Source organism: Rattus norvegicus, chromosome 17 (assembly GCF_021556685.1).
Source record: "Rattus norvegicus strain SHRSP/BbbUtx chromosome 17, alternate assembly SHRSP_T2T, whole genome shotgun sequence".
Classification (NCBI taxonomy): Eukaryota; Metazoa; Chordata; class Mammalia; order Rodentia; family Muridae; genus Rattus; species Rattus norvegicus.
The window spans coordinates 19,211,319-19,237,500 of NC_141550.1; the positions used below are offsets into that span (position 1 = coordinate 19,211,319).

The 26,182-nt window shown below is 46.3% G+C and overlaps 1 protein-coding gene and 1 long non-coding RNA gene across 3 annotated transcripts in view; one reads left to right on the forward strand and one right to left on the reverse strand.

Annotated features, from left to right (window-relative positions):
- Positions 1-9,070: 9,070 nt before the first annotated feature.
- LOC148000052 (uncharacterized) lies at positions 9,071-10,991 on the forward strand. The gene is made up of 3 exons (XR_015642012.1): positions 9,071-9,333; positions 10,192-10,329; positions 10,524-10,991. It is a non-coding gene; the product is annotated as an uncharacterized LOC148000052 (long non-coding RNA).
- A 5,528-nt stretch (positions 10,992-16,519) lies between these two features.
- Positions 16,520-26,182, reverse strand: part of Mylip (myosin regulatory light chain interacting protein) — a 21,623-nt gene continuing 11,960 nt past the window's right edge. Inside the window, 5 exon segments of one of the 2 annotated variants that reach the window (NM_001107344.2) lie at positions 16,520-18,109; positions 20,360-20,780; positions 22,379-22,543; positions 23,231-23,428; positions 24,687-24,872. In NM_001107344.2, the coding sequence (NP_001100814.2) occupies positions 18,020-18,109; positions 20,360-20,780; positions 22,379-22,543; positions 23,231-23,428; positions 24,687-24,872 (1,060 nt within the window). In that variant the 3' untranslated portion in view covers positions 16,520-18,019. 2 annotated transcript variants of the gene reach the window in all.

The window sequence follows — 26,182 nt, forward strand, 5'->3', positions numbered from 1 at the left end:
ACTGATCCGTCTTGCTATCCCAGAATGTTTGATTTTTAGACTTGGGGCTTGAGTTGCTGACTTGAATTTCATAAAAAAAAATCATTCTATGGATTTCGACTTGGATTAGGAGAGAATTTCTAGCAAGTTCTGAAATGGCCCTAACCGTATTTCTGCCATTTTGTATCTATTTATGCAAGTATTTACATAAAGCAGTATTCTCAGCACTGATGACAATAAAATCAAAATATTGATCAGCTCAGAAATATTGAAGATAGCCTGGCTCCCTGCAGGATCGAATATTCAGCCAAGGTTTAGTTCTTTATGTAGAAATAAACAAACACATGCACATCAGTACGCTGACGATTTCATCTTTAATAAATGGTAAAATGATACGTACACCAAGAATTGTTCTAAAATACATTTCTTTATTATCAGTAACTGATATGTATACATATTTCATACACCCATGTACCTGTGGGCACTTAAAATTTTCTTGTGTGTCAAGGGGGCCCTTGCAGGAAATGTTTAAGAAGTTCTTTATTATAGAACAAAGGAAGCGAGTAGCTGAAGAACATAGAAAAGCAAAAGGGCTCTAAGTAATTTTTGTGACAGAGTCTTTTCTCTAATGTAGGCTGCCTTTGACCGCCATAATGCTAGGAATACAGGGATATACCACCACATGCAGCTCAAAGGCTTCCTTGTGTATACCCTCTCAGCGTACACTGCTGAGCTGGATCAGTGGTACACACGTATAATCCCAGAATGTGGAAGGTGGAATCAGGAGGGTCAGGTGTTCAATCTCACCCTTGGCTACATAACAACTTTGGGGGGTGGGAGGGCAGCCTGGGCTACATGAATCTCTGCCTCAAGAAAAAAAAAGGAAAAAGAAAAACACTAAAATAAAGTAAGGACTTGACTCAAATGGCCTCACAACATCCAACCCAGCTTTATTCATCTAAACAGAACAATGTCTCCCTGAGCTTGCAGATTTATGACAGCCCAGCATCTTCTACGCCCAAGTGTGAGAGTTCTGTTCGCTAATTTATTCTGAGGTTCCCGACCAGTGCTTGACCCCCTGGTTACAACAAGTGACTTCATGAGATGCAACTTGAAGTAGCCATGGGTAAAGACTCAGGCTCAACCCTCGAAGTGACAAATTCTGGGCCAGCTGTCTGTCATCTTATTGTGACAGCAAACATTGTGCTGGGCAGACCTTTAGAGACAGCCTCTACACAAACTCTGCTCTCTCCCAACCCCCAGTGAGGAAGGATGAGTAGAGCCCACATGCTACAAACTTTCTACGTCACCAAACTTTTAATCAGGGTCAAACTCTAGAACTGAACTGATTAGTTAATTGATATATAGCAAATATTACATATAAAAATATATATTAAAGAATCTCGTGTAGCCCAGGCTAGCCTAGCTAGAGCTGGACTGTGTAGCCTCTCCTACTTTGCTTTCTGCAACCTGGGTAAGGAAGAGTTTGTTTTAGCTTACAGGTTATAGTTCATCATTAAAGGAACTCAGGGCAGGAGCCCAGAGACAAACACTGAAGTTTAAACACAGAAGAATGCTGCTGGCTTGCTTCCTCTGGCTTGCTCGGCAGCCCTTTTATACAGTTGCATTCTAACAGGCCGATGTGACGGAGGCCAGTCTTTAATTGAGGGCCTTTTTCTCCAGGTATGTCACGTTAGCAACCAAGATTAGCCAGCCATTCGATAGCTAAACCTTGAGTTTCTGAGCCTCCGGGCTTCTGCCTCTGCCGTGCTGGGGTTATGGGCATGTACCAGCATTCCAGTTTGTACAACATCAGGGGTAGAGCTCCCATGTCTTTAGGCACACAAGGTAAGCACTCTACCAACTAAGTTTTATCCCATCTCCTGGGTTTGCTATTTGAGACACTCTCATCTGAAGTCTTGGCTGGCCTGGAAGTTACTCTTTAGAGCAGGTTGGCCTCAAATTTGCCAGCCTCTGGCTTTTGCCTTCCAAGTACTGCCTGGGACTACAGGCATGCACCATACCCTGCTTATAATGATATTTTCCCATATTACAATGAAATGTGCAGGAGCTGCGGGTGAGCAGAAGATGAAGCAGTAGACTAGAACTAATTAATCCCCATTATAACTGTTCAGTTGGTACTGAGGGCATCTCAAGACGCTAACAGACTGGCTGTCCTTTCCCATATGGAATAGAAAGCCCAATCCCCTGCATGTTACCTGTGTTTCTTCTGACAAGGACTGTGAAAGTTAAACTTCATTGAATTCAAAACAATTTAAGTTACTGAGTAACTCAACAGATTATTCTGCTAGGCATTTCAGGGAGAGATGAATGAAAGGCGGAGTTCTAATCAATGCTGGCTATTTGATGTGTGTGTATGTGTGAGTGTGTGTGTGTGTGTGTGTGTGTGTGTGTGTGTGTGTGTGTGTGTGGTCTTTGTGGCATGTTGCCTGCAAGGCACCAGGGGCAGGAACCGTCTGAAGGAGGAGGATTGGTAAATAGCTATGCACCTGAATCAGCAGAGCATATTTTCCTAAGTTGAAAAAAAATAATAAAATTGGTGTTTTGTTGTTAGAAAGGAAAAAATAGTGAGGGAACTGCTGTGTAGGCACCAGTGGTCTGTTTATTTGTCTGTCTGTCTGTCAGTCATTGGCAGTTCAGGAATTAGAACCCAGGACCTTCTATATGCCAGGCTATTGCACTGTCACCAAACCACACCTCAGCCCTCCCACTGCTTCTCCCTTACTTTATATGCAGTGACACTAACTCTTTGTGGGTTCCAGTTCTGTGGACTTTGTCATTTGCGTAGAACTGTGTAACCATTGCCACAACAACTAGGATGGAGAAAATGTACTAGGAAAGGGACAGGACATTGGGTGTGGTGTATGAGGGTCATCACTAGTCTGCGGCCAGCCTGGGCTACCTAGGGACACTTGGTGACCATGTCTACAATCAGTTAGCATAGGTTTAATGCTGTGCTAAACATGGCAGAGATGTGTGTGTGTGCGTGTGTGTGTGTGTGTGTGTGTGTGTAGAGGTGTGTGTGTGTATGTGTGTGTAGAGGAGGGGTGTGTGTGTGTAGAGGTGTGTGTGTGTGTGTGTGTGTGTGTAGAGGTGTGTGTGTGTATGTGTGTGTAGAGGAAGGGTGGGTGTGTGTATGTGTGTGTAGAGGAGGGGTGTGTGTGTGTGTGTGTGTGTGTGTGTGTGTGGTGTTCTTGTCCTTTGCTCTTTATGGTTCCACAAAGGTTGGTGACAATTTCACACAGGGAGCCACAGACCACATATTAATAGGCTTTGAAGAAGTGAGAGACACACTGTAGCCATGATCTGGTCCCCATGGCCACACACAGCTTCCAGGACACCTGGTTCAAGAGGCCAACAGAACGTTGGGTTTTGATCACGTGATCACATGGCAGCCCTCATCGGTTGCTTTCATTCCCAAGGCCCCAGACTCTTGTTTGATTCTTCTCCCCCTGCTCACCCTTCGGCTCACAAAGCTGGGTGTTTTTGTCGTCTCTCCCTGTCCTCAGGTTGTGTTTGCCTTGCAGAGAGGGAAGCAGAATCTGCAGATCTCATCCCAGCCAAGACCAACTAACACGGGGGAGCCTCCGGAAGCTGCCTTTAGCAGGTGGACGTTGCTGACAAGCTATTTAGAGGACATGCGTGCATGGCTTCTGTGAACTTGACAGACTCTCTTTGAACACAATAGGGGATCCAATAAAGTGAAAGTTTGATTACTAGGCCTCTGCTGCGTAGCCAGTTTGAGGCCATTTCGGGACACTGGAGAGAGACTCTGCCTCAAAAACTATATTAATTATTAGGACAGCCAGCACAGCAACTCACATTACAAATCAGTGGAGTGTCCAAAAAGAGTGGCAGTCCACAATACCACAGTGTCTCCAGTCCCTTGAATGAGCCTGCCTGCAGCTGAACAGCAGTATCCAAGCCATGCCGCTTTCATTCAGGGAGCTGGCGCCAATGCTTGTCTCGAGTGCCCAGGGCCAGCATTTGCCTTTGTACAAAGTAGGGAAAGCCGTCCCTACACTGCAAGGCTGTATTCCTACCTATTAGGATGTTGTTGTGATAGGAAACTGTGATAGGCAATCGATTGCAAATCCTTGAGGCATGAACTCTGAACAGCGTTCCCTCGGGGTGGCGCAGTGGGTCGCCAGCACAGCTGTTACAGCGGTCTCAAGAGCCAGTTGTTCAGGGACTAAGAAAAACTCCCATTGTTTCTGAAGGTCTGGGCCAGTGATCTGGAGGGTACCTGACGGTTGGTAAATAAATTAGTGTAGTGCTTACAGGGGGATTATTAAATTAGAGCATACTGCATGTTTGATGGTCACCATCTCCTTTAATCTTCAGCAAAAAATTGTGAATAAATATTATGTTTATATCTTTCTACTATTTATTATTATCATTATCATCATCATCATCATCATTATTATTATTAATTATTATTATGTGTATGATAGAGAGATTGAGATTGTGTGGAGATCAGAAAACAACTTTCAGGAGTCAATTCTCTCTCCACACTATAGTTTCTGGAGCTCAGACCCAGCTACTAACATGGGCTCCAAGCATATTGTACCCACTGAGCTTCATCTCAGGGGGCCCCTAGTCTTCTGGAAGCAAAGAAGTCCAAGATTAGACAACGTATGTAATGCCCTACTTCACACGCCCAGTGACATTGCCCACCTAGATTCCTGACAGAGCCAATGCTAAGGTTACCCTCTTCCACCTCTCTGGCGCATGCTCCTAAATCTAGGTACATTCTTGACAATTACATGCCACATTCTATTGGAATGCGACGGATGTCCAGTGAGCTGTTAATTTGCACTGTTGGGTTTCTCAAGGAGAAAGGAGGAGCTCAAAGACCCTTGGGGGTGCTGCAGAAGACGATGTGAACATATTACAAACTGAGGATGTGAACGAGAAACCGGTTCATCTTTTCAGACGAAGAGACAAAGGAGCATGCGCATGACTGGTTTGGGTATGGAGGTGGTGTGCACGGTGCCGACTTGCTTCTCAGCGGGCCGAGCCGGCCTTTGCTCAATTAGGAGGGCACCAGCCCTCCAAATTCGAAGGTGCTTGGCAGAGATTCAAGTCTAAAAGCTGTCAAATCATCCTTAAGATCTTTGGTGAGGCGACATGTCAAGCCAAAGAGACGCTGGCTGACCAGACCACAGTTTCCTTTCTTCTGAGCCTTTGACATCTTGGGGCCAGAGCTTTGGGTCCGGTAAAGCATCCTCCTTGAAAAGTCTGGCTAGCTTGCCTCTTTCTCAGAGGAAGCTGATGAAAACAAATGAAAAAGGAAACGTTTTCGCCCATCAGCTTCCTGTTTGCTTCTCTTCCGTGAACGATTCTTAATTTAACCGATTTCCTTCTTAATTAGATTTAGCAATTAGGCTTGCCCATTAACCTAAAGTTTCCCTGTAAAAGTCTCATCTTCCACAGAGTCCGCCTGCTTTACAGCCCCACAGCTGCGTAATTGGCAGTTAAATTCGCATCCATTCAGCGCACACTAGATATGCACAGCCTTACCCAGGTGGCTGGCACTTGTCTGGCTCTGATGCTGGAAGCCAGAGCCAAGCACCTCCTTGCATAGCTTTGCCAGCTACTCTGAGGTGAAGGGAGCACAGAGCAAGACACTCTGGGGGCATTTAGGTGTCCACACATCATTTATCTGGTCATCCAACCAAAGCTTACTGAATGTTTGCAAACTCTAAACACTGTCCCAACCGAGAGTACTGTCTGCCAGGCTGTGCCCAGAGTGGATCTCGGCATGCAGGGGAAGTTATGATGCAGACTTGATGGGGTAACAAGATGAATTCTATTTTTTTTTCTTCTTCAGAGAGTGATTGTAGTGGTTGGTTTTAGTTTTTTGAGACAGGGCCTCATAAAGTTTCGGGTGACCTTCAACTCACTAAGTAGCTGAGGCTAGTCCTGAACTCACTCTTCCCGCCTACTACTGGATAAGCTCATGTGTACCCCATGCCTTGCCAGAATTATTTTTATTCCCCGTTACTTTGCCTTTATCTTTTTAATAAAAAGAGCAGTTCTCTCTGATGTATGCACGTAGATGTCCTAATTTCAGAGTTTTCCTTACAGAGAAATTGGGGTTATCCTCCCACACCGCAAACGTAATTAGCAAGCACTTCCTTAATTCGGTTTTCTGTTGGTTTGTTTTGAGAAAGGGTGTCCCGTAGTCCAGGGTAGTTCCAAATTCGCTGTGTAGCTGAGGATGGGCTTCGACTGCTGATCCTCCTGTCTCCGGGATGACAGGGGCATGCTAGGTCTCCAACTCATATCAAGCAAGCAAACTACCATGTGAGCCAAGGCCCAGTCCTCATGTTTTATTAAATATGCAAGTGCTCATTGGATGCGGCATAGTCTTTCCTCAATTTCTGTCGATTTTAGTTCTCTTCTTCATAGTTAACGTATTACCTCACAGGTTTCGTTACAGCATCGTCACACAGATATGTCATTACGCCTTCCCCACCTCCTTCCTCCAGGTCATGTCCTCTCTTACAGATCTCCTTTCTGCCTCCAGATAGTCCCTGCTTCCGCTTTCTTGGGAGGTGGACTCTAACAGAAGAACTCTAGGTTATCAGGCAACCTAATTGCTAAATCTAATTAAGAAGGACATAAGTTAAGAGTCAGACTCTCCTTGTACGAGAACCAAACGAGAAGGCAAGATCACCTTACGGGGCCGAAGCAGAGCAGATGTTTTTTACAGGTGCCAGAGCTGGTCATGGGAGAGACACCTGCAGCAGGGGCTGGCCCTAGGGCTGGCACCTCCTGGCCCCCCTGGACAAGAAGAGTCCTTGGACTTGGATAGGGAACAAGCAGCTTGATCTTACTGCTCAAACAATTCAAGGTATCAAGCAGCCCCTGGGGACCTAGAGGTCTTCATTGGAACAGACTTTTTTCTCTTCGTGCCCGAGCATCTGAAGTTCAAAGCCAAAGGCAGTAAACTGAGGGTCTTGATAAGTCATGGCTCCGAGTGACTTCAGAGCCACATTGACCTCTGTGGACAACTGTAATGGGTTGGGTAGGTCTTTGAGAACTTCCAATGCTGGGGACTTGCTGTCCAGATTCACCTGGGAGTATCGTTTGGCGATTTGGACTTTGGGAGGTCACGGATCAGATGTGGTCATAAGGGTGTGTCCCCCAGGATGACCAAGGGACTGTCTTGTAAGAGAAGGGGGGGGGGTGTGGTGCAGCAGGTAGTTCTGGTTTTCTGCGAGATGCCCTTGCCTTGTTTGCAACAAACAGATGTTGGTGCTGAGTGCTGGGACTTTGGGCTCTGTCTTAGTCAGGGTTCCCATTCCTGCACAACATCATGACCAAGAACCAAGTTGGGGAGGAAAGGGTTTATTCAGCTCACACTTTCCACATTGCTGTTCATCACCAAAGGAAGTCAGGACAGGAACTCAAGCAGGTCAGGAAGCAGGAGTTGAGGCCAAGGAGGGATGTTACTTACTGGCTTGTTTCCCCTGGCTTGCTCAGCTTGCTCTCTTATAGAACCCAAGACCACCAGCCCAGGGATGACTCCACCCACAATGGGCTGGGTCCTCCCCACTTGATCACTAATTGAGAAAATGCCTTATAGCTGGTTCTCATGGAAGCATTTCCACAACTGAGGCTCCTTTCTCTTTGATAACTCCAGCTTGTGTCAAGTTGACACACAAAACCAGCCAGTACAGGCCCCAAACACTGGGGCCAACAGACTTCAGTTCTTTATACATTTTCTGGTCTCAGACATTTTGTTACAGAATCAGAAAGGAACTGGGGTAGGATAGAACTGCTGTTTCGCAGAAGAAAAACGAACTTTCAAACACAAAAGTGATATGAAGAAGAGAAAAAATAACCTTTGTCTTAGAATTCAGTGTAGTTTGTAGGGAGTCCATAGGTCACAGGAAGAAATTGATTTAATATTCGTTTATTTGTTTATGTGTTTCAATGCATGTGGATGCTTGTGAAGGACAGAAGGAGGCTGGATCTTTTGGAACTGAAGCCATAAAGTTACTTCTTAACTCTAGGGGTGTCCTATCAGCTGTTTACCTCCTATGAGCATCGGCTGTGAGTTATTCTGTTGGTCTGCTTGCTTGCTTGCTTTCTTTCTTTCTTTCCTTCTTTCTTTCTCTTTCTTTCTTTCTTTCCACCTCCACCTCCTTCTTCTTCTTCTTCTCCTCCTCCTCCTCCTCCTCCTCTTCTTCTTCTTGATGACAGAATCTTACTATATGTAGAATGTGCTACATGAACCTGGCTATCATTAACTTGTAGACAACTTCCCATTTTTGCTTCTGGAGCGTTTCAATTATTGGCATATACTATTATCTTCAGCTTAGGACAGCATTTAACAAGATGTTTTATTTAATTTTGGTGTGTATGCGAGTGTGTGTGTGTGTGTGTGTGCGTGTGTGCGCACATGCATGTATACACGTGTACTTGCAAGCACTTATCACTCAAGTTTGTGTATGCATATGAGCGCAAGTCCTGGGAGAGACCCAGAGGGTCCCACATTGCTTGAAGCTGGAGTTATAGGTGGTTCTCGTGCTCTTAACTGCTAAGCGACTTCTCTACCACCGCCATCCTTTTAAAATTATTTATTTGTGCCTTTATTTATGAGTATGTGTGTCTTCATGAGAGTAAGCGTGTTTGTGGAAGTTGTGCACTCTGGTGCAATAGCAGAGGTCAGAAGACAGCATCAGGTGTTCTTTTCTACAATCCTGAGACACAGAAGTATCTTCACACACACAAGACTCTTGTCTCTGCTGGGTTGGAAGCTGGCAAGACCCAGCAATCCTCCTGCCTCCACCCCCACTCTGGGATTCTGGGTTACAGACATTTCCAGGGATGACTGGCTTGTTATATGAGTGCTGGGGTCCAAACTCATTCCTTCAAACTGCTGGGCCATCTCTCCAGCACCCACAATGGCCTTTTTAGAGGCTTGCTGTCCTCGCAGCACTCTGACACGCGCATTCTTCTGGCCTGCAGCGGCAGCCCTTTTCCAGTGTTGAACACAGAGGGCATTTGTTGCATGTAATTGTGTTCAAAAGCTGTCGCATTTCCATTATGAATAATCACGACACTCGGGGGCGAAGGGAAACCGAGACTCCACATTTGAAGCCACCAGAATGCTGTGATTCATTTCGGTCTCCTTACTAAGAATCCTAGCTCAGATAATTTGCAGTCGGGTTCTACCCCCAAGCAAGTTTCTTCAGTCATGTTAAATTCATGGGGAGAATCCCTTGAGGATTTAGCACTGAAAAATAGACAGCTTTAATAACGGAATGCTGAGGTAAAGAGGAAAAGGCAGCGTGTTCTAACCGTTTAGGGGAAAAATGGGTAAGTCGTTACTAATAAGCCGTGCTGCGGTTTTTTTTTTTCCCCTGCCATTTTCATCACATGAAGGGCCATGGAGATGAACTTTTCAACGAAGGATGATTGCCTGATGGCTTCCATCGCTAGGGGCAAACGTTTAGTTAGGGATCATTTCGCTAGTGCCTTTACTAAAGCCTCAGAAGGCACACACTTACTGGAGCCTAGGATACAATGACAGAACCCTGGGCAAGAGGGCAGTGGAGAGAATCACAGGAACCCAGATATTTCTTGATCTCATTTCATGACTGTTTTGGACACTCAGACACTCAGCCTTTCATTGCTGCAACAAATGCCGGAGGTGAACCAACTGGGAAAGAGAGAAGTTGATTTTGGGCTCATGGTTTCAGAGTTCTCAGTCCCCGGTTGCTGGCCCTGCTGCTTTGGGTCTTCGGCTAGGTAGCTTGTCATGGCAGGAGGAAATGGGAGAGCACACTGCTAGGAAGGTAGTCTGGAAGCAGAGAGATGTTGGGCATGCCCTTACCTTTTCCTGCTAGGTTTAATCTCTCTCTCTCTCTCTCTCTCTCTCTCTCTCTCTCTCTCTCTCTCTCTGTCTTTTGGAGCTGGGGATGGAACCCAGGGTCTTGTGCTTGCTAGGCAAGTGCTCTACCACTGAGCTAAATCCCCAACCCCTAGGTTTACTCTCTTAAAGGCTCCTGCCCTTCCGCCTGCAGGAGATCCAGTCTTCAACACATGGATCTTTAGAGACACTTTTACAAACCTTGTTACCTTTTCTAAAGACAGGGTTTCACATGGCGCAGTCAATCCCCTATGTGGCTAACCTAGACCTTCTGTTCCTTCCGCCTCCACGTCCTGAACGCTAAGGATCTCGTGCATGCGCCATCACGCCCAGCGGATACAGCACTGTCGGTCGAGCCCTGGTCTTTGTGCATCCTAGGCAAGTACTCTGCCAATCGAGCTGCATCTCCAGCAACAGACGCCAGCTTTCCTATCGGTGAAGCTGTGAGTAGGAGTTGCCGGGTCCTATGTCACCTTCTTGGGGGATGTTCCAGTGTCACTTCTCAGTCCTTTGTCTCACTATTTTCCTCTTTGCATCTGGCCATGTATCCAATATTCCAGTCATGTCGACCTGTCTTGCTGGTCTCCAGCTATGGCATGTTTTTCCACACACTCTTTCCACCCACCTCTCCCACCAGGGAAGCTGATTCACCTCTTAAGAACCCTTGCCAACATGACTTCTAGAAAACCATCTCACCCTAAGCAAAGCCAGGGACGCTTTCTTCCGTCTTCCTCTGTGCGGAAGGCCTGCTTCGGCTGTGGAGCTAAGTGGGTTGCCAGGATTGATTTGCACTCTCAACTTCACTCGGTGTCCCACAGAGGTTGAAGACTTCATTTCTTCATTTCAAGACATTTCTTCTCATCATCCAAAGGTTTTACAACAGTGGGAATATTGAATTTTGGGGCAAAAAGATGCTTTTTTTAAAAAAATATCATTACATTTTCTTTATTCTGTGTGTGGGAAAAAGTGTGCGGGACTTTATTCTCCCTTTCTTCCCTGTGAGTCCCTGGGAATCCAGGTTATCAGGCTTGAGGGCAGGTACTTTTACTAGGTTGGGACAATTTGCTGCTCCGCAAAACCAGGATAGATTTCCGGTGTGACAATTAAAAAAAAAAACCAAAAACAAAAATAAAAAAAAAAAACTTCAGACATTGCTAATATCTTTGGGGGGGGGGGGGGGGAAGGCACACTTTCAAACACAGAGAGGGGGAGGGAGAGAGGGAGGGAGAGGGGAAGGGAAAGGAGACAGAGATGAGAGGGGGGAGGGGAAAGAGGGGGAGAGGGAGGGGGAGGGGGAGGGAAAGGAGACAGAGATGAGAGGGGGGAGGGGAAAGTGGGGGAGGGGAGGGGGAGGGAAAGGAGACAGAGATGAGAGAGGGGGAGGGGAAAGAGGGGGAGGGGGAGGGGGAGGGGAGGGGAGGGGAAGAATTGCTCCCAGTTGAAACCACTACCCCAGTTCTAATAGACAGCCTCATCCTTAATGAATATGTGCCGAGCCAACAAAGCAATGCTCAAATTAACGAATCCAAATCCGACCGGATCAAATGCACAATGGTAAATAAACAGAGCCAACATCTCGCTGTAGTGTCTCTGCGCTCATCACATCAAACTTGAAGTCTTTATTCCAGTCCCTGAGGCTTCTCTGGAGCAGCCTAGGCATCCTCAGCCTTTGTTGGTGGGGGTGGGGGGAGGGGGTGCTGTTTTGCGTTCTTGCTCTTGACCTCTGCGCACTTCCCTGCTCTCAGGCTTTGTCTGCCTTTCCTGCCACTCAAATTCTGAGCTTCCTTCGGGACAAAGCCTTGAACTCCTTGTGAACGCCTTCTGCCACTCGCTCGCATTCATCTGGGGGTGAACACATGAGCGCGTGTCTTGCTTCGGGTCTCAGTGCTATTGATTAGCGTTTTGTTTCTTAAACACACCCGTGGACTTTCTTCTCAGCTGAAGAATAGCCTTAATGGGAGGATTCGGCCCTTCCAAGCTTTCCTTCCTGTTCCCACTGCTGCGAGCTGCAAGAACAGATGTGTGGCTTTGCTTGAAGCACACACTGCTGTAAGTAACCGGCAGATGTGTTCAATCTGTGATTTGCGTCGGAGAGGCAAAGGGGGGACTCTTTAATAACTCCCAGTTTTTAGAATAAGAAAAGATTCATTCAAACGAATATGAATAGAAGGAGTTTGTTAACGTTCTAGGAGCTCTGCGAGAAGGCCTGGGATATACTCTCAGTAAGAAACACGGAAGTACGGGCATTTTCTTTTGCTTCAGCGTTTGTGCTCAGGCTCCGCTCTGGATCTTTTCTACAGCAGCGAAACAGGCTCAGAAACTGGGTGTGAGAGGGCATGCCTATACAACCAGTACTTAGGAGGTAAAGGTAGGAGAACCAGGAGTTATAAGCCAGCCTGGGACCTTGTCTACATGAGATTCCGTCTCATAAATAAATAAATAAATAAATAAATAAATAAATAAATAAATAAAATGAACCACATCACAATAAACTGTGAGATTATGAAGTTAAGCAATAAATATGTTCATAATACACACACACACACACACACACACACACACACACATATATATATATATATATATGGAATCCAGGTTGAAACAAAAATCTGAAGGCGGAGGGGACTGTTTTGGGGAAGAGAAAGAGCACCAAGGGAAAAGGGAAGAGAGACCAGTAGGAAGAAAGGGACATGAATGTGATCAAGTTACATCCCACACATGTATGAAAAATGTCACAGTGAGACTCGTCATTAATTTGCAACTAATATATGCTGGCACAGTTTATTGGAAACAAACACCTCCAGTCCTCTCGGTTTCTTTGGTGCTGTAAGCCCACAAGCGTTCTTTGCAGCCCCTTGTGCTGCAACAGTACGTACACCACACTTTATCTCCCTGCCTGGGTTCAGGAATCGCCACAAACTCTTACTCTATGCAGTATTTCTTTCCCAAGCCGTCTGCGGAAATGCGTCCAGGTTTGATCCACATGCGCTCTCCCACGAGACCCATGGCTTCCTCCTTTTCAGTGGATGGTAAGGAGACAGCTTCCAGAATGAACTGGTCTTGGCTTTGAGTCCCTTGTTCTAGGACAGGATAATCATGAGATGGATGTGCTAGGAGGAGGTGGGGAAACAGTTTGCTTTCTGCTTATTTCTGTAACTCTCAGGGAAAGGATGAAAGGGTTTTTACTCAAGTGATGGAAAGTGGATCATTGACTGGCCAGCCCCGAGAGTCATCAGCCAGTTGGGTTTCAAAGGTCCTGGAGTCCGGGTTTATTTCTCTCTCTCTGTTGACCCATGTGAGCATCCATCTGAACCACAGAACCAGAACGAACACCTCTGGGCCTATAGTGGAGTCTTACAGGCTTGGCTCTATGCTCAGATGTGTCAAATAAGGTGAAAACAGATTCAATGTGATCACGTGGGGAGGAAGAATAAATAAAGGGGGCCTGGAGACCCTAAGGGCACCTGTGGAGTACTGGTTTCAGGCCCCAGGACAAGTGACCCAGGTGCCTACTTAACATATCAAATCAGACCTGGCCTCCAGGTTCTTCCAGCACCCCTCAGTCCCTACCTGTTACAGCATACGGCTGACACACCCTGTTCTTTACCCTGAACTTTCCCAGGGGCTAGGCTGCCCTTCCTTTAGAGTCTCTTCCCTGCATAATCCAGACATTTTGGTTACCGACCCCTTCTTTTCTTCTTCACCTTTGGTCTCCAGGCTACTGTACTTGGCTCCATTCTACTCTACCCCCTTTCTTTCCCCCTATTCCAAGTGGTTCAGGGTCATGACCTTTGAGACTCTCCTAGCATACCCATGTCCTTCCTTCCTTCCTTCCTTTTTTCTTTCTTTTCTTCTCTCTCTCTCTCTCTCTCTCTCTCTCTCCCTCCCTCCCTCCCTCCCTCCCTCCCTTCCTCCCTCCCTTCCTTTCTTTCTCATTCAGTACTGGCATGGACTTTGGATTTAAATAGAGGAGGAACAAGGGGTATGCATAATCAAACATCCAAGCAGTGTATCAGTTGATCTCTGTCTCAGTCTTAGAAGGTGCTTTGAAGAAGTCCTCCCTTATGGCTGTCATTGCTTAAAGGATGGTCCCCACAGGATCATCTTAGGGTACAGCCTGGCTTTCATGGGTAATTACCCTCATCTTTGGGAGTGACCACTCTGTCCTGTGGTCTTCTCCTGTGCTGGGAATCTAAGATGAGTTCTAGGGCTTAAGATTAAGGACATTGATTTCTGTCTCTTTAACCAAGCGAAAGGAGACAGGTACGAAAAGAAGGCAGAGGTGCTCGGCTTTCATCTTTTAATTATTTTGAAGGCCCAAGAGGAAGAGAAATAGTTACTATTTTTTTTTTAACAAAAACAACTTCCAAGAGCACGTTTCAGCCCCGGCTCCTCTGGGATACCAGCTGCTTCTTTGTCACTTTCATATCTTTAACCCAAAGTATTTCTTTCTCAACCCCGCGAGTCCTGACCCCGGAAGTCCTGAACCCGGAAGTCCCGACCCCGGAAGTCCAGACCCTGGTTTCCAACTGGTTCCAGGAGTTTCCAAGTAGCGCACGTGTTAGCTTCCCAGGCTCCAAAGCAAATTCCTTTCTGTTCCTATGGATCGCTCCCACTGTGGTTTGTGTATCTGAACACTTGGTCTTCGGCCAGTGGTGCTGGCTTGGATGATTGTGAAATCTTAAGGGAGAGGAGCCCTGTTAAAAAGAGTGGGTCTCTGGGGTCAGGCTTTGGGGTTTTATAGTCTAGCCCCTTCCTGTCCAGTGTCTGCTTTCGAATGGCAGGCACAATGTGACGAGCAACCTCATGTGCCTACTGCCATGCTTTCCCCTTCTTGATGGAGTATATGCGTCTCCTCTTAAAGTGTGAGTCTAAATAAATCCTTCCTTTCAGGTATTTGGATCATAGCAACGAGTCACTAACCCCTTCCTCCTACTGATTCTCCTTTCAGTTGTTCTTATTCTTTATGATACGCCTTATCTTTTGTCTTATCCTTTTAAAAAATCTTACTCTTTACTATTGTGTGCGTGCATGGTATGTTTGTGTGTGTTCACGCCACAGGGAGCATTGGAGGTCAGAGGGCAACTTTACAGAATCCTCTCCGTCTCCTCTTTATAAACAAACAAACAAACAAACAAATACATGTGTGTGTATGACTATTTTGCTTGCATGTATGTGTGTGTCTCAGATACATGTCTGGTGCACATAGAGGCCAGAAGAGGGCATCAGATACCCTGGAACTGGGGTTCCAATTGGTTGTAAACCACCATGTGGGTGCTGGAAATCTGACCAAGGTCCTCTGCAAGAGCAGCTAGTGCTCCTAACTGCCGAGCCATCTCTCCATCCCTCTTCCACTTTTGTCAACCTTCACCCACCAAGCCATCTCCCTGGTCCATTTTTCTTGCTTTCCTCATGTCAATATGTAACCAAAACTGAGTTGTTTTTCTGCTCTCCTCTGTCTCATGTGTTAGTTGTTGTACAACTGCACTACCAGTTCCTGGCTACAAAGGCAGTGGAGTACCACAGTCAAATCTGGAATCGAAGGTTCCACTCACTGTTAACTCATGCCACACATCCCTTCAGAGCCTAAGTTCTTGGCACTCACTCCAACTACAGAATGAAAGTCGTGCTCAAATGTCCTTCTGGAGTACGTTTACCCTGGGCCCTTAGCAGAGGTAATCGGTATTTCCTGTGCTCAACAGTGTGTCATCCTTTATGCTTCTAGAATGCCAAGTGATGCATGGGTTTCCACGCAGGTCGCTAAGCTGAAGAAGTCCCTGGCCCATGCAGTACAAGCAATGTTATTTGTTGACCTGTCGCTCATCCACCCGTCCGTCCTGGTTATCATTCTGAGACTACCATGCACACACATCTGAACATCATTTAACTTTGACACAGAAGCACTCATGCACATCACAGGCACTACACAGACACTGTAAATCACAAAGACATGATACTCTGCTGCTTTAAGCACGTGATAAACGGTGGTTTTGACGATTTTTTTTTCTTTTAAAGTTCTGGGGCTCGTTAACCATTTAGTTGGTGTCTGATAAATATGTTGAATAAGTGAACTGATTCCCAGAAACCAATGGGAGGCTTGTTGGGGTGTCTGCCAATTTTAAAGGTCTCGGTTACAGACTCTCTACCACACAAAGCACTTTCAGAACAGATGACCACATACCAGCACTAAAGACCATTAAGGCCCAGCAGTAGCATTCGGTGGTACTGTAGGAAGGGAGTCCCAGACTGTGGAGTCTGTTTCTGCTATGACTGAGCCCTATGAGCCCCATGTGTGGCCGTCATAGGACAACTTTGCTAGTTGGCTGTTTTCCTTTTTATGTGGGTTCCAGGGATCAGTGGACTCAGGTCATCAGACTTGTGTAGCAAACACTTTTACTGGGTGAGCCACCTAGCTTCCCTCTTCCCCAAGTGATCCTCTCTGTCTGCCATGTCTGTCACAGAATCATGTTCACCTACCTTCAAACCTTGTATGTCCAAAGTCAGATGAGAGAAGAGCTGGGCAGAGCGTCTCAGTGAAGACATCTTAAAACCCTAAATTTCCCATCCTTAAGGTGAGCGCTTGCTCAACTGCAAAAACGGCTTAGATAACAATGAACACGAGAACACAAATGCCCAGTTTGCTTTAAAGTCTTTATTATCCTGAATATAAAAGACAGAAGTCCTCTAGGATATAACAGAGTTGATTTTTTTTTAAATGTGGAAACATTATTTTTTTTTACAAGTGAAAAAATAAATACCTCTTGGAATAAAGGCTTATATGCTAATATGTGCCATAAAAAAGTAGAGTTTTAATATCTGACAAAATGTCTGTGCAAAGAAACAAATGCATAAACACATTACTGCTACATTAAGGCAATATGAAACGTAGACTCAGAGCTCAGTAAAGTGACAGTGTAGGTTTCTAGCTTTAATGTAGCTAGTATTGCACCCGATGAGGTCAGCTAGGCTTCCGGACACCCTAGAAAACCCCCTAGCTCACTAGCTTCCAAAATGCCCAAGTGGGGGTGAAATTATGACGAAGAATATAGAAACATAATGAAGTGGCCCCACCTCTGGAAGATGCCGAGGAGGCAGTACAATGAATACGGAAGCACTGACCTAAGAAAACACCAACAAAGGGAATTAAGACAGACACAAAGAGGAGATACAACCTAGAAACCTATAAGGCTGTAGAAAGTTTGATCTTCAAGCACGGCGACACCCATGGGTGCTGCTGGAGTGAGTGCTTGGGGGAAGTGAAAACTCACTCTGGCTCTCTGGCTCCCCTCTCTCTCTCTCTCTCTCTCTCTCTTTCTCTCTCTCTCCCCCCCCCTTCCCTTCCAAGGAAGCCTCTCTGCCACTCTCCCTTTCCGATCTGCAAATAGTCCACTAGCTCCAAAGCCCAGGGAGTGCTTGACCATGCCATGTATGTAACCAAACTGGTAGCATTTTTATCAGTGAAAGGCATGGGATGTGGAGTGAGGGAAACAGGGGAGCTAGGAGCGAAGTCACCCACGGTGGGTTACCTGTTGACTCTCAGCCAGACTGGTTCCAATCTGACCACGTTGCTCTCAACCCTTGAGAAGTCACGGGATTGCTTTCCAAACTACCAGCTTTCCAGTTGTTCTTGAATGAGTTATAAAGACAGAAATGACTTTCTAATGAGGACTATTTCTTTAAGACAAAAAAAAAAAATCCTATTAAAAATGTTCAGCGCTCCATGACCATACAAAAAGAACCAAGGAAATCCTTAAAACTCTTACAAAATCTGCTGCCTCGGGACAAGTGAAGGAGACATATGACATCATTTCCTTAAAGGTGCCCACGGTTGGGCCATGTTGCCACTTGACTGACAGAGACAATTTTATCTACTCCTTTACTTGATCATTAAAAAAACCCCAAAGCCCAAGGAATGTGTCCATGTTCCAGATCTCTTCCTGGTTGCCATGGGAACTGTTGCTTCTCCTCACAGAAGAGGTGTGGTCGCATTCTTTCCTTTCCTCCTCGTTTCTGGAAACGTCTCATGGCAAATGGGTGTTGAGAGTGAACTATTTCTTCACAGAGTTACTCTTCTTCTAGTTTACAATACTGCAGCTTGTGGGGACATGGCATGCCCAGTAAGCACAGGACGCATTAGATGACAGTCAGATTGAGAAGACTGGTGTGGGTGGGCAGGTAGACGTGCTGGACATGTTCCACACGTGATCTGCAGACGGGACATGACTGCAAAAGAAGCCACCTCTGGTTAGGACATTTGCGGGACCTGGGAGTTCTGTCTTGGTGCCTCACCAGCAGTTTTCTAGATAAGATCCATTGTGATCCAGTTCTAAGCTTTTAGGTGCTCTGGAACAGGCTTGAATATTTACACTTTACAAGGATTAACAGTGAGTGTTAGGAAAAGATACCCACTGAAGAAAATTGCATTTTCTGTCTAACTCTGCATGCCTCTGTGTGTGTGTGTGTGTGTGTGTGTGTGTGTGTGTGTGTGTGTGTATGCATACACACCTCACTCAGAGACCAGTGGTCATCTACATGCCTGTTCTCAGACACCTCAAACTCTTTTGGAGACAGGTCTCTCACATGGAGAATACTGATTAAGCTAGTCTGGCTGGTATGTGAGGCCTGGGGTTCCTCTCTCTGCCTGCCTAGGGCGAGGATTAAGAATTCCTGCAACTGTTCCAACCCCTGAACCCCTCCCACACAGCTTTTGACAGGTTCTAGGGACTGAATTCAGGTCCCTGTGCCCTGCAACACAGAGCAGGAAGTTTATTGGTCCAGCCATCTTCCCAACCCTTCTGTTAGCTTCAGCCTTCCTTCTTTCCAGGCGGAGCCATGCATACAGGAGGAGGTCACTGCACCTCTGGCCACCATGTTGGAGATAATGTCTGTAGGCAGACCTTGGGTCAGCTATCTTGGGGTCAGTATAAGTGGGTAGATGCCCTTGTGGCCAGGGGCAACAAGCCTCTAGTGGTTTTTTGGCTAGCACACACCCTTCATTGGCTATTAGGGAAACAGGCAACAGGGTCAGAATCCGTGGGGAGGAAAAGATGAGCCCAGGACTCTGGAGGGGAACCCCTCGTGGCATCAGCAGAGGCTGTGTTCCGAGAAGGTGCAGGTGTCTTGAGCTCACTGTACAATCCTAACACTAGCTACGTAATTGTAGCTTGTGAGGAGTAGGTGACATGCAAGGCTGGGTTTACATACACCCAGGTGATATTTAGCAGACATTTCTGAGAGGTGAAACCAAATAAAAGCTTACTGTATGAGAAATGTAAGGAGAAATGCTATATGTGAGTTGTTTTTATTTTTCGTATGAAAATTAGTTTGACTTGCTAGCAAGTAACAGCCAATAGAAGAGACCTCAAAAGAGTATCAACAGTAATAAAAGGAAATTAAGGGGCTGGTGAGATTGCTCAGTGGGTAAGGACGCTTGCCACCAAGCCTGACAACCCAAGTTTGATTCCCAGCACCACATGATGAAAGGAAAGAGTTGACTCCTGCAAATTGTCCTCTGACCTCCACATGTGTACTATAGTGCATGTACTCCCCCCACACACTCACACACACACACACACACATACACACTCACATACACACTCACACACACAAACACTCACTCTCACACACACACTCCCACTCAGTCTCACACACACGTATACACACATACACACTCACACACACTCTCTCACACACACACACACACTCTCACACACACTCATACACACACACTCACACACACATACTCACACACACTCATACACACTCACACACACAAACACTCTCACACACACTCACACACATACAAACACTCTCTCACACACACACACTCACACACAAACACTCACTCTCAAACACTCACTCTCACACTCACACAGTCTCACACACACATTCACATTCTCTCACACACACACTCATACACACACTCACTTTCACACACACATACACACACTCACACACACATACGCACACACTCACACACTCACACACATATACACACACACTCACACACACTCACACACACACTCACACACACGCTCACACACACTCACACACACACTCACACATACACACCCATAAATGCAAACATAGAGAAAAAGATAAATTAATGACAAATATGGTAAATAAGTCACCATTAACAATAATATAAAAATTTATGCATTCTTTAGCTTGAATTTTGGGCAAAAATACAGATATTCCTAGTAAGAGGTACCAGAAATCAGGAGGCAACAGAAAACGGAAGAATCAAGCTGAGATTCTAATTCTTGGTTTATGTTCAAGATATATTACCTTATCGGTCTGGACCTCATATCCAAAACTAAATGGTGACAAGAGTTGCTGATCCACTTTCCTAAAGGGTGCAGTGATGTCAGTCACAGAGCGCACAGACCTCTCCAAGTGGAGATGGGTGCTTTGTGCTCTGGGTATCACACACTTATAGACCCTGAACGGACAGGAGGGTAAGTGAATCCTTACCTGCAGCTGGGCTGCACAGCTCTCACAGCACACAGTATGGCCACAGGGGCAAAAGGTAGAGTTGATCTCCTCCTCGCAGCACACCATGCACAGCATGGCTTCCTTCAGTTTGCGCAGCTTCTCCTGCAGCACTCTGGTCTGCTGGCAGCTGAGGCCCTCGCAGCTGCTGCAGCTCATGCTGCTGTCAAAGGACTTCAGAGGCGAGCTGGGAGGGCTCTGGTCATTTCGAGAGACAAGGTCCACAACACCGGCGTTGTACAGAGCCCTCCTGGCATGGTCATATACCTCTTTGGATGTTCTTTTAATATCAAAGACATATTTCTTGCCAAGATTAATGTTCTCATTCAGAAACAGAGACGCCAAGTGGCCCTTCAAGTCACGACTGTACTGCATCATGACGGCACTGGTGACTGTGTCACACCTAAATGTGGGACAGAGTGAACATCTGACTTAGTATTGAAAAGCCTAGGAGGCCTAATAATTCAGACTATCAGAGGCTGCTATCAATACAAACAGCCCAGCAACAGATATTTAGTACTCTATCTTGTCTCTCTCTTATCTATATCCTCCATCTATCAATCTATCTTCTACCTCTTATCTGCTATAATCCATCTATCCGTCATCTGTCTGTCCCTCTGCCATCCATCTGTCTCCCCACTCATTTGCTTTTTGAGATAATATACCCCAGGCTGGCCTGAAACTTATGGTCCTTCTGCTTGTCGGGATTACAGTTCTATGCCACCATGCCTGGCTTAAAAGACATTCAATATTACTGCTGCTCTTTTCTTGAGACAAGATCTCACTATGTAGGTCCTGAAACTCACCATGAAGAACACCATGGCTTTTAACTCACAGAGACCCACCTGCCTCTGTCTCTGGAGTGCAGTGATTAAAGACATATGCCGCCAAACCCAGCTTTTTTTTTTTTTTCCCACTTGAGATAAGGTCTCACGTGACACAGGCTGTTCTTGAACTATGCTGCCAAGGATGTCTTGGAACTTCGAGATCCTCCTCGTTCTACAACCCCTAGTGCTGCTGGGATTATAGACACGTATGTGTACTGTGCTCAGCTCATGTGGGCTTCATGCACGTTAGGCAAGCATTCCATGGACGGAGCCAGTTACTATTCTTTTGTGCATGTCTGAGGGTAACTTTCCATTTCATATGCTCAGTAGCTCAGCGACTTTACCCCAGGGGTCTCCAAATACTTTCAAGGAAGCAGCTGTAGACATGGAGATGTGACATCCCAGCTCCCCAGGGCTGTGAGCTGCCACCCAGCAGCTTGTGCAAGCAAAGGGACATTTGTTCTTTGAAGTCGTGGCTTTCATGTTAAGCGTGTCTACACATTTTCTGTTCTGCTCTGTAGTCTATTTTAACACAAAACATTTGAAGGTTTCCTACCGACTACAGTTTTGGCTTTAATTTTTTCAAAGTCTGAGCCTAATCACAACTCAGCTTGAAAAGTCCCCTCCAGAGTCTCCAATGTTATTTAAAAATCTTCCCCGTGACCAGGTATAGTGGTCCACATAGGCAATCCCAGCAGTCAGGAAGCCAAGACTAGAGGATTGCATTTGAGCTTGAAGTCAGCCTGAGGTGTATAGCGAATTTCAGGTAAGCTTTGGACACACAGTGAGACTTGGTCTCAAAAAACACCAAGTAAAATTAACTTAATAAGTATCCTGAGTGTTTGAAGGGTAAGAGCTCAGGACAGGGTGGTTCTCAGCAGGGAGGGACCTGTGCCACTGTTCTGGGAAAGGATGAAGCCTTAACAGAACAGGGCCAACCACTGGGTCATGCTGGGAGGTGGCTTGGAAGGAGATACAGTGAGAGATGGGCAGGAGACTGTAAGTGAAGCACAGGCATGCCCATTCTGTGCTGAGAAGGGTTCCACCAGCTCGACAAATTGAGGTACTCAGAGTAGCTATTCTCTCCCATTCTGTACAAGACTTGTGGACTCAAGGCTAGGAGAAGTCACAGAACCCTGCCAGTCGCCCAAACGAGACACAGGGTGGTACGCGCCTGTAGAATGCATGTGTTTCCGTGATAGCTCGGTAGAGCCCACTGGCAGCTCGGGTGCTGATCATTTTAAACAGGAGCACGATGCTGTTACCGGACTCCTTGGTGACGGTCAAGTAGACATTCTTTCCTGACTGGGTGGCCATCTGCACCACAGGATAAGCTATCCTGAAAGGCAGGAGGAGAAAAATGAGCAAGTTTGGAAGGGAGAGCTCAGCATGGTGCTGACACCTTTAGTTAGGTAGCCCATGACCAGGTGGGGAGCCAGACACTCAGCCTGGGGAGTTCTGTCATGAGGCCAACTACTTATGCTAAGCAGGACCAGCAGCTGTGGGGTGGAAACAAGTGCTGGAGTAACCGTGTGTGTGTGTGTGTGTGTGTGTGTGTGTGTGTGTGTATGTGTGTGTGTGTGTGTGCGCGCGTGTGCATGTGCATACACACATGTGTGCATGTATATGTGTGCATGTATGTCTGTGCATATACATGTGTGCATGTATGCAGAAGCAGACGGGTATTTATGGACTGAGCAGCTACTGAAATATAGTCATAGTCATTCTGGCACTCTAGTGGACTTAAGAGTACTTTTGTTTTGGTTCTTTTTTTCGGAGCTGGGGACCGAACCCAGGGCCTTGCGCAGACTTAAGAGTACTTAAGAAATAATTAGTTAGGACTTGAATGCAATTAATTGAACAAGTTAGAAAATGAATCACTTTATTCATAGAGGTTGTCCGGTGAATTTCTGTCCATTTTCTATTTTCAGCAAAAGCAAAGAGTAGACATACATGCTTGGGATTGTATGAATGTGTGTATGCATATATGCAGTATTCATGAATGTATATTGAAGACTTGAGTTACCTGTTAATAGGGCTAAAGTCCTCTTTACAAATTGAGATGCCTTCAGGTCCGACCCCAAGGAGGAGTTTCTGTCCTTCGCTGTCCCTCACGGCATGCCACTCTATGCCGTAGTTCTCCATTGCTGACACAATCTGCAGAACTTGGTATTCTGCAGAAGCCTGGCTGATGCCCTCCAGCTCCTTATGCTTCCCAACAATGCTGTGGGGCACCCAACAGTACATGATTAGACAGATCAATTTATGCATTCCATAAAGCTTGGAATTTTCACAAGTGAATTATAAGGATCTGGTCATTTAGGAATCACAAAAGCACCAAATGGCATTTTACTATTTCCTTTACTAATCAAATTTACTGTAAAATACTTCCAAGACATGGCTTGGGATCTCAACAATGGGGCCAGTAAGATTGCTCAATGGGTAAGGGTGCTTGCTTCAAGCTTGAATTTGATCTCTGGGACACACAGGGTAGAAGGAAAGAGCTCACTCCCACCAGCTGTCTTACACACACACACACACACACACACACACACACACACACACACACTTTTAAAAAGATCTCAAGAAGTATTGAGAAGTCATTTGAGAATACTGAAAGAATTATGGAAAATCTCTAAACATACACATAAGACAAACATGTAGGCCAGATCACCTCATATGTTTATCTATATAGACTTCACAAGCTTCCTGATTGGCAAGCGCCACAGGAACTGATTAGATTACCTGCAACTGAAGAAAACATAGCTCTGTATTCTGTGCTGTGGCAGGGGCTGTCTCTCCTGCGGTCTTTGGTGATCTGGCCTCCCAGTGTAACCTTCCCTTGAGTGTGCTCTGAATTAATGACTGGATTCCAGTGAACAAAAATGGTGGAAGACCTGGCACGAAGCTCACTTCTGGGGTTGAGTCATGGGGGTCTGATTTCTTTCCTGGCTCTTGTCTCTTCCTCTTGGATCATTCACCAGCTACCACCATGAAAGAGCCCTGAGGTCAGGTGGCACAAGGAGGAGGCTGGCAAGAAGGCATCTGAGCCCGGAGGCCTCCCTAGTTGGGATTTTAGTTGCCCTGCCCAAGCACCATCAGATAATGCCTGTTGTTTAAATAGGGTAACTGAGCCAGCTGCCTAAATTAGGCCGCCTGCTGTAAGTCTTGCCTGGATGAGGCAAACACCAATAAACATGCTAGACTTTTATTGTAGGAGATTTGCATATTTAAAAGGTCAGGCACTTTGGAGACCCTTGTTACTTATGGCATTTCATAAAAGGGCATTTATCTGTGTGGGCAGTTTTGTGTTGGTAAGTTTCTCAAGTAAAAGGCACATGAATCTTCTGGAAATGACTGGATAAACCTGGTGATGGCCCGGGCTCTGCCTCCCGAAGTCCATCACGACAGCACGGGGGCCAGTTTCCTGATTCCTATCAAGCTGGTGGGTGTGAACAAGCATGCTCCTCCGGCGGCCTCACCTGTTCAATGTGGAGCTGGAGAGCTCTTTCTCACACAGGTCCTCATAGCTGTATTGGGCAGTGTTCTGGTTGTAGTCTCCGAATTTGGTCTGGGCCAGGAGGGCACTAAGTTCCACTGCCTGCTCTGGGGAACACTGGAGGTGGCCTGCCAAGAGGGACTCTTTAATGTGCAAGAAAAAGATATGCCTGCAAGAGAAGGAGAGAACGGTTGAGGCTTGGGATAACAGTATCTGGGGCAGCCTGCTGGGCTGGGGTGTGGCTCAAGGACAGCACAATTGCACAGTGTGTGCGAGGCCCCAGGTTTCATCCCCAGTGATGCAGAAAACCAAACAAACTCAACTAGCTTTGTAATTTCACAATCAAGCACTTTTTTTTTTTTTTAAGCAAAAAGAGCAGGTATGGAGAGATGGTTCCGTGGATGAGGGACCTTGCAGGCAGGGCTGAAGACTTAGGCCCTCATAGTGAGTGCAAGGAGACTCCCCATAGGCTGTCTTCTGACTTCTCTGACTTCTAAGTGTGCACCATGGTATGCTCCCTCTTCAAATCAGTAAATAAAATGTCATAAAAACTTAAGTAGTAGAAGCAGAGCAAATTAGCGTTATAGTGTTTTAGAGGAAATTTAAAAATCAAATTTTTTGTTTGTTTGTTTTGAGGTAGGCTGGCCTTGAACTTGCAATGCAGCCGAGGCTTGTACTCAACTCAAGACCCTCCTGCCTCTGCAGATTATACGCAGACACAACTACTATTTTCAGTTGGAAAACCTACTGTAGTAGATTCTGGTCTTCAGGGACAGTAAAAACGATGTCCCTTGAATTCTCAGAATCCTACTCTGATGTCCACCCACCAGAGATTTCACCAGCCAGATGGTTCTTAAGCATGTTGAAAAGTATGACACAGACAACCTCGGGTGTCATCCTCAGAAGTACCAACTACCTCCTTTGGCAGGGCACCTCACGGCCTAAATGTAACCTAGTCGGCTAGCCTGGTTGGCAAGTGTACGCTTGGCATCTTTTTAATGGGTGCTAGGGACGAACTCAGGCCCTTATGCTCGCCAGACAAGCAGTTCTCACTGAGCCTTCTCTCCAGCCCACTTCTCAGAGTTCTAGACCCAGTCTAGTCTTGCCTCCTCATCTGGGCCTCCTCGGTCCTACTCACAGCTTAGAAGTGGCAAGAGTTTTTGTGGCCCCAGGGTACCTCTCCCCTCCAGAGTCCCCCACCTTCAGAGCTGCTGGCTGCCATTGCTCCCTGTGAAAACGTGCTATCTTTCTGCTCAAAGTCCTTCACAGGGATGCCCGGTGGTGGGTGAAACCCAGGCTTCCCCAGTGGCTGACTCCAGCCACACCTCCTGTTACTGTGCTCTGGATAGGATCCATCCCTCTACTTGGAAGATGCAGCCTTGCAGCAACCTGCCCTGACGGCCTTCCTTCCTGTCCATTCCCTCAGTCACCTTTTGATCTGCCTTGCGTACAGCCCACCTGTTTCCTAGTTAAGTTACA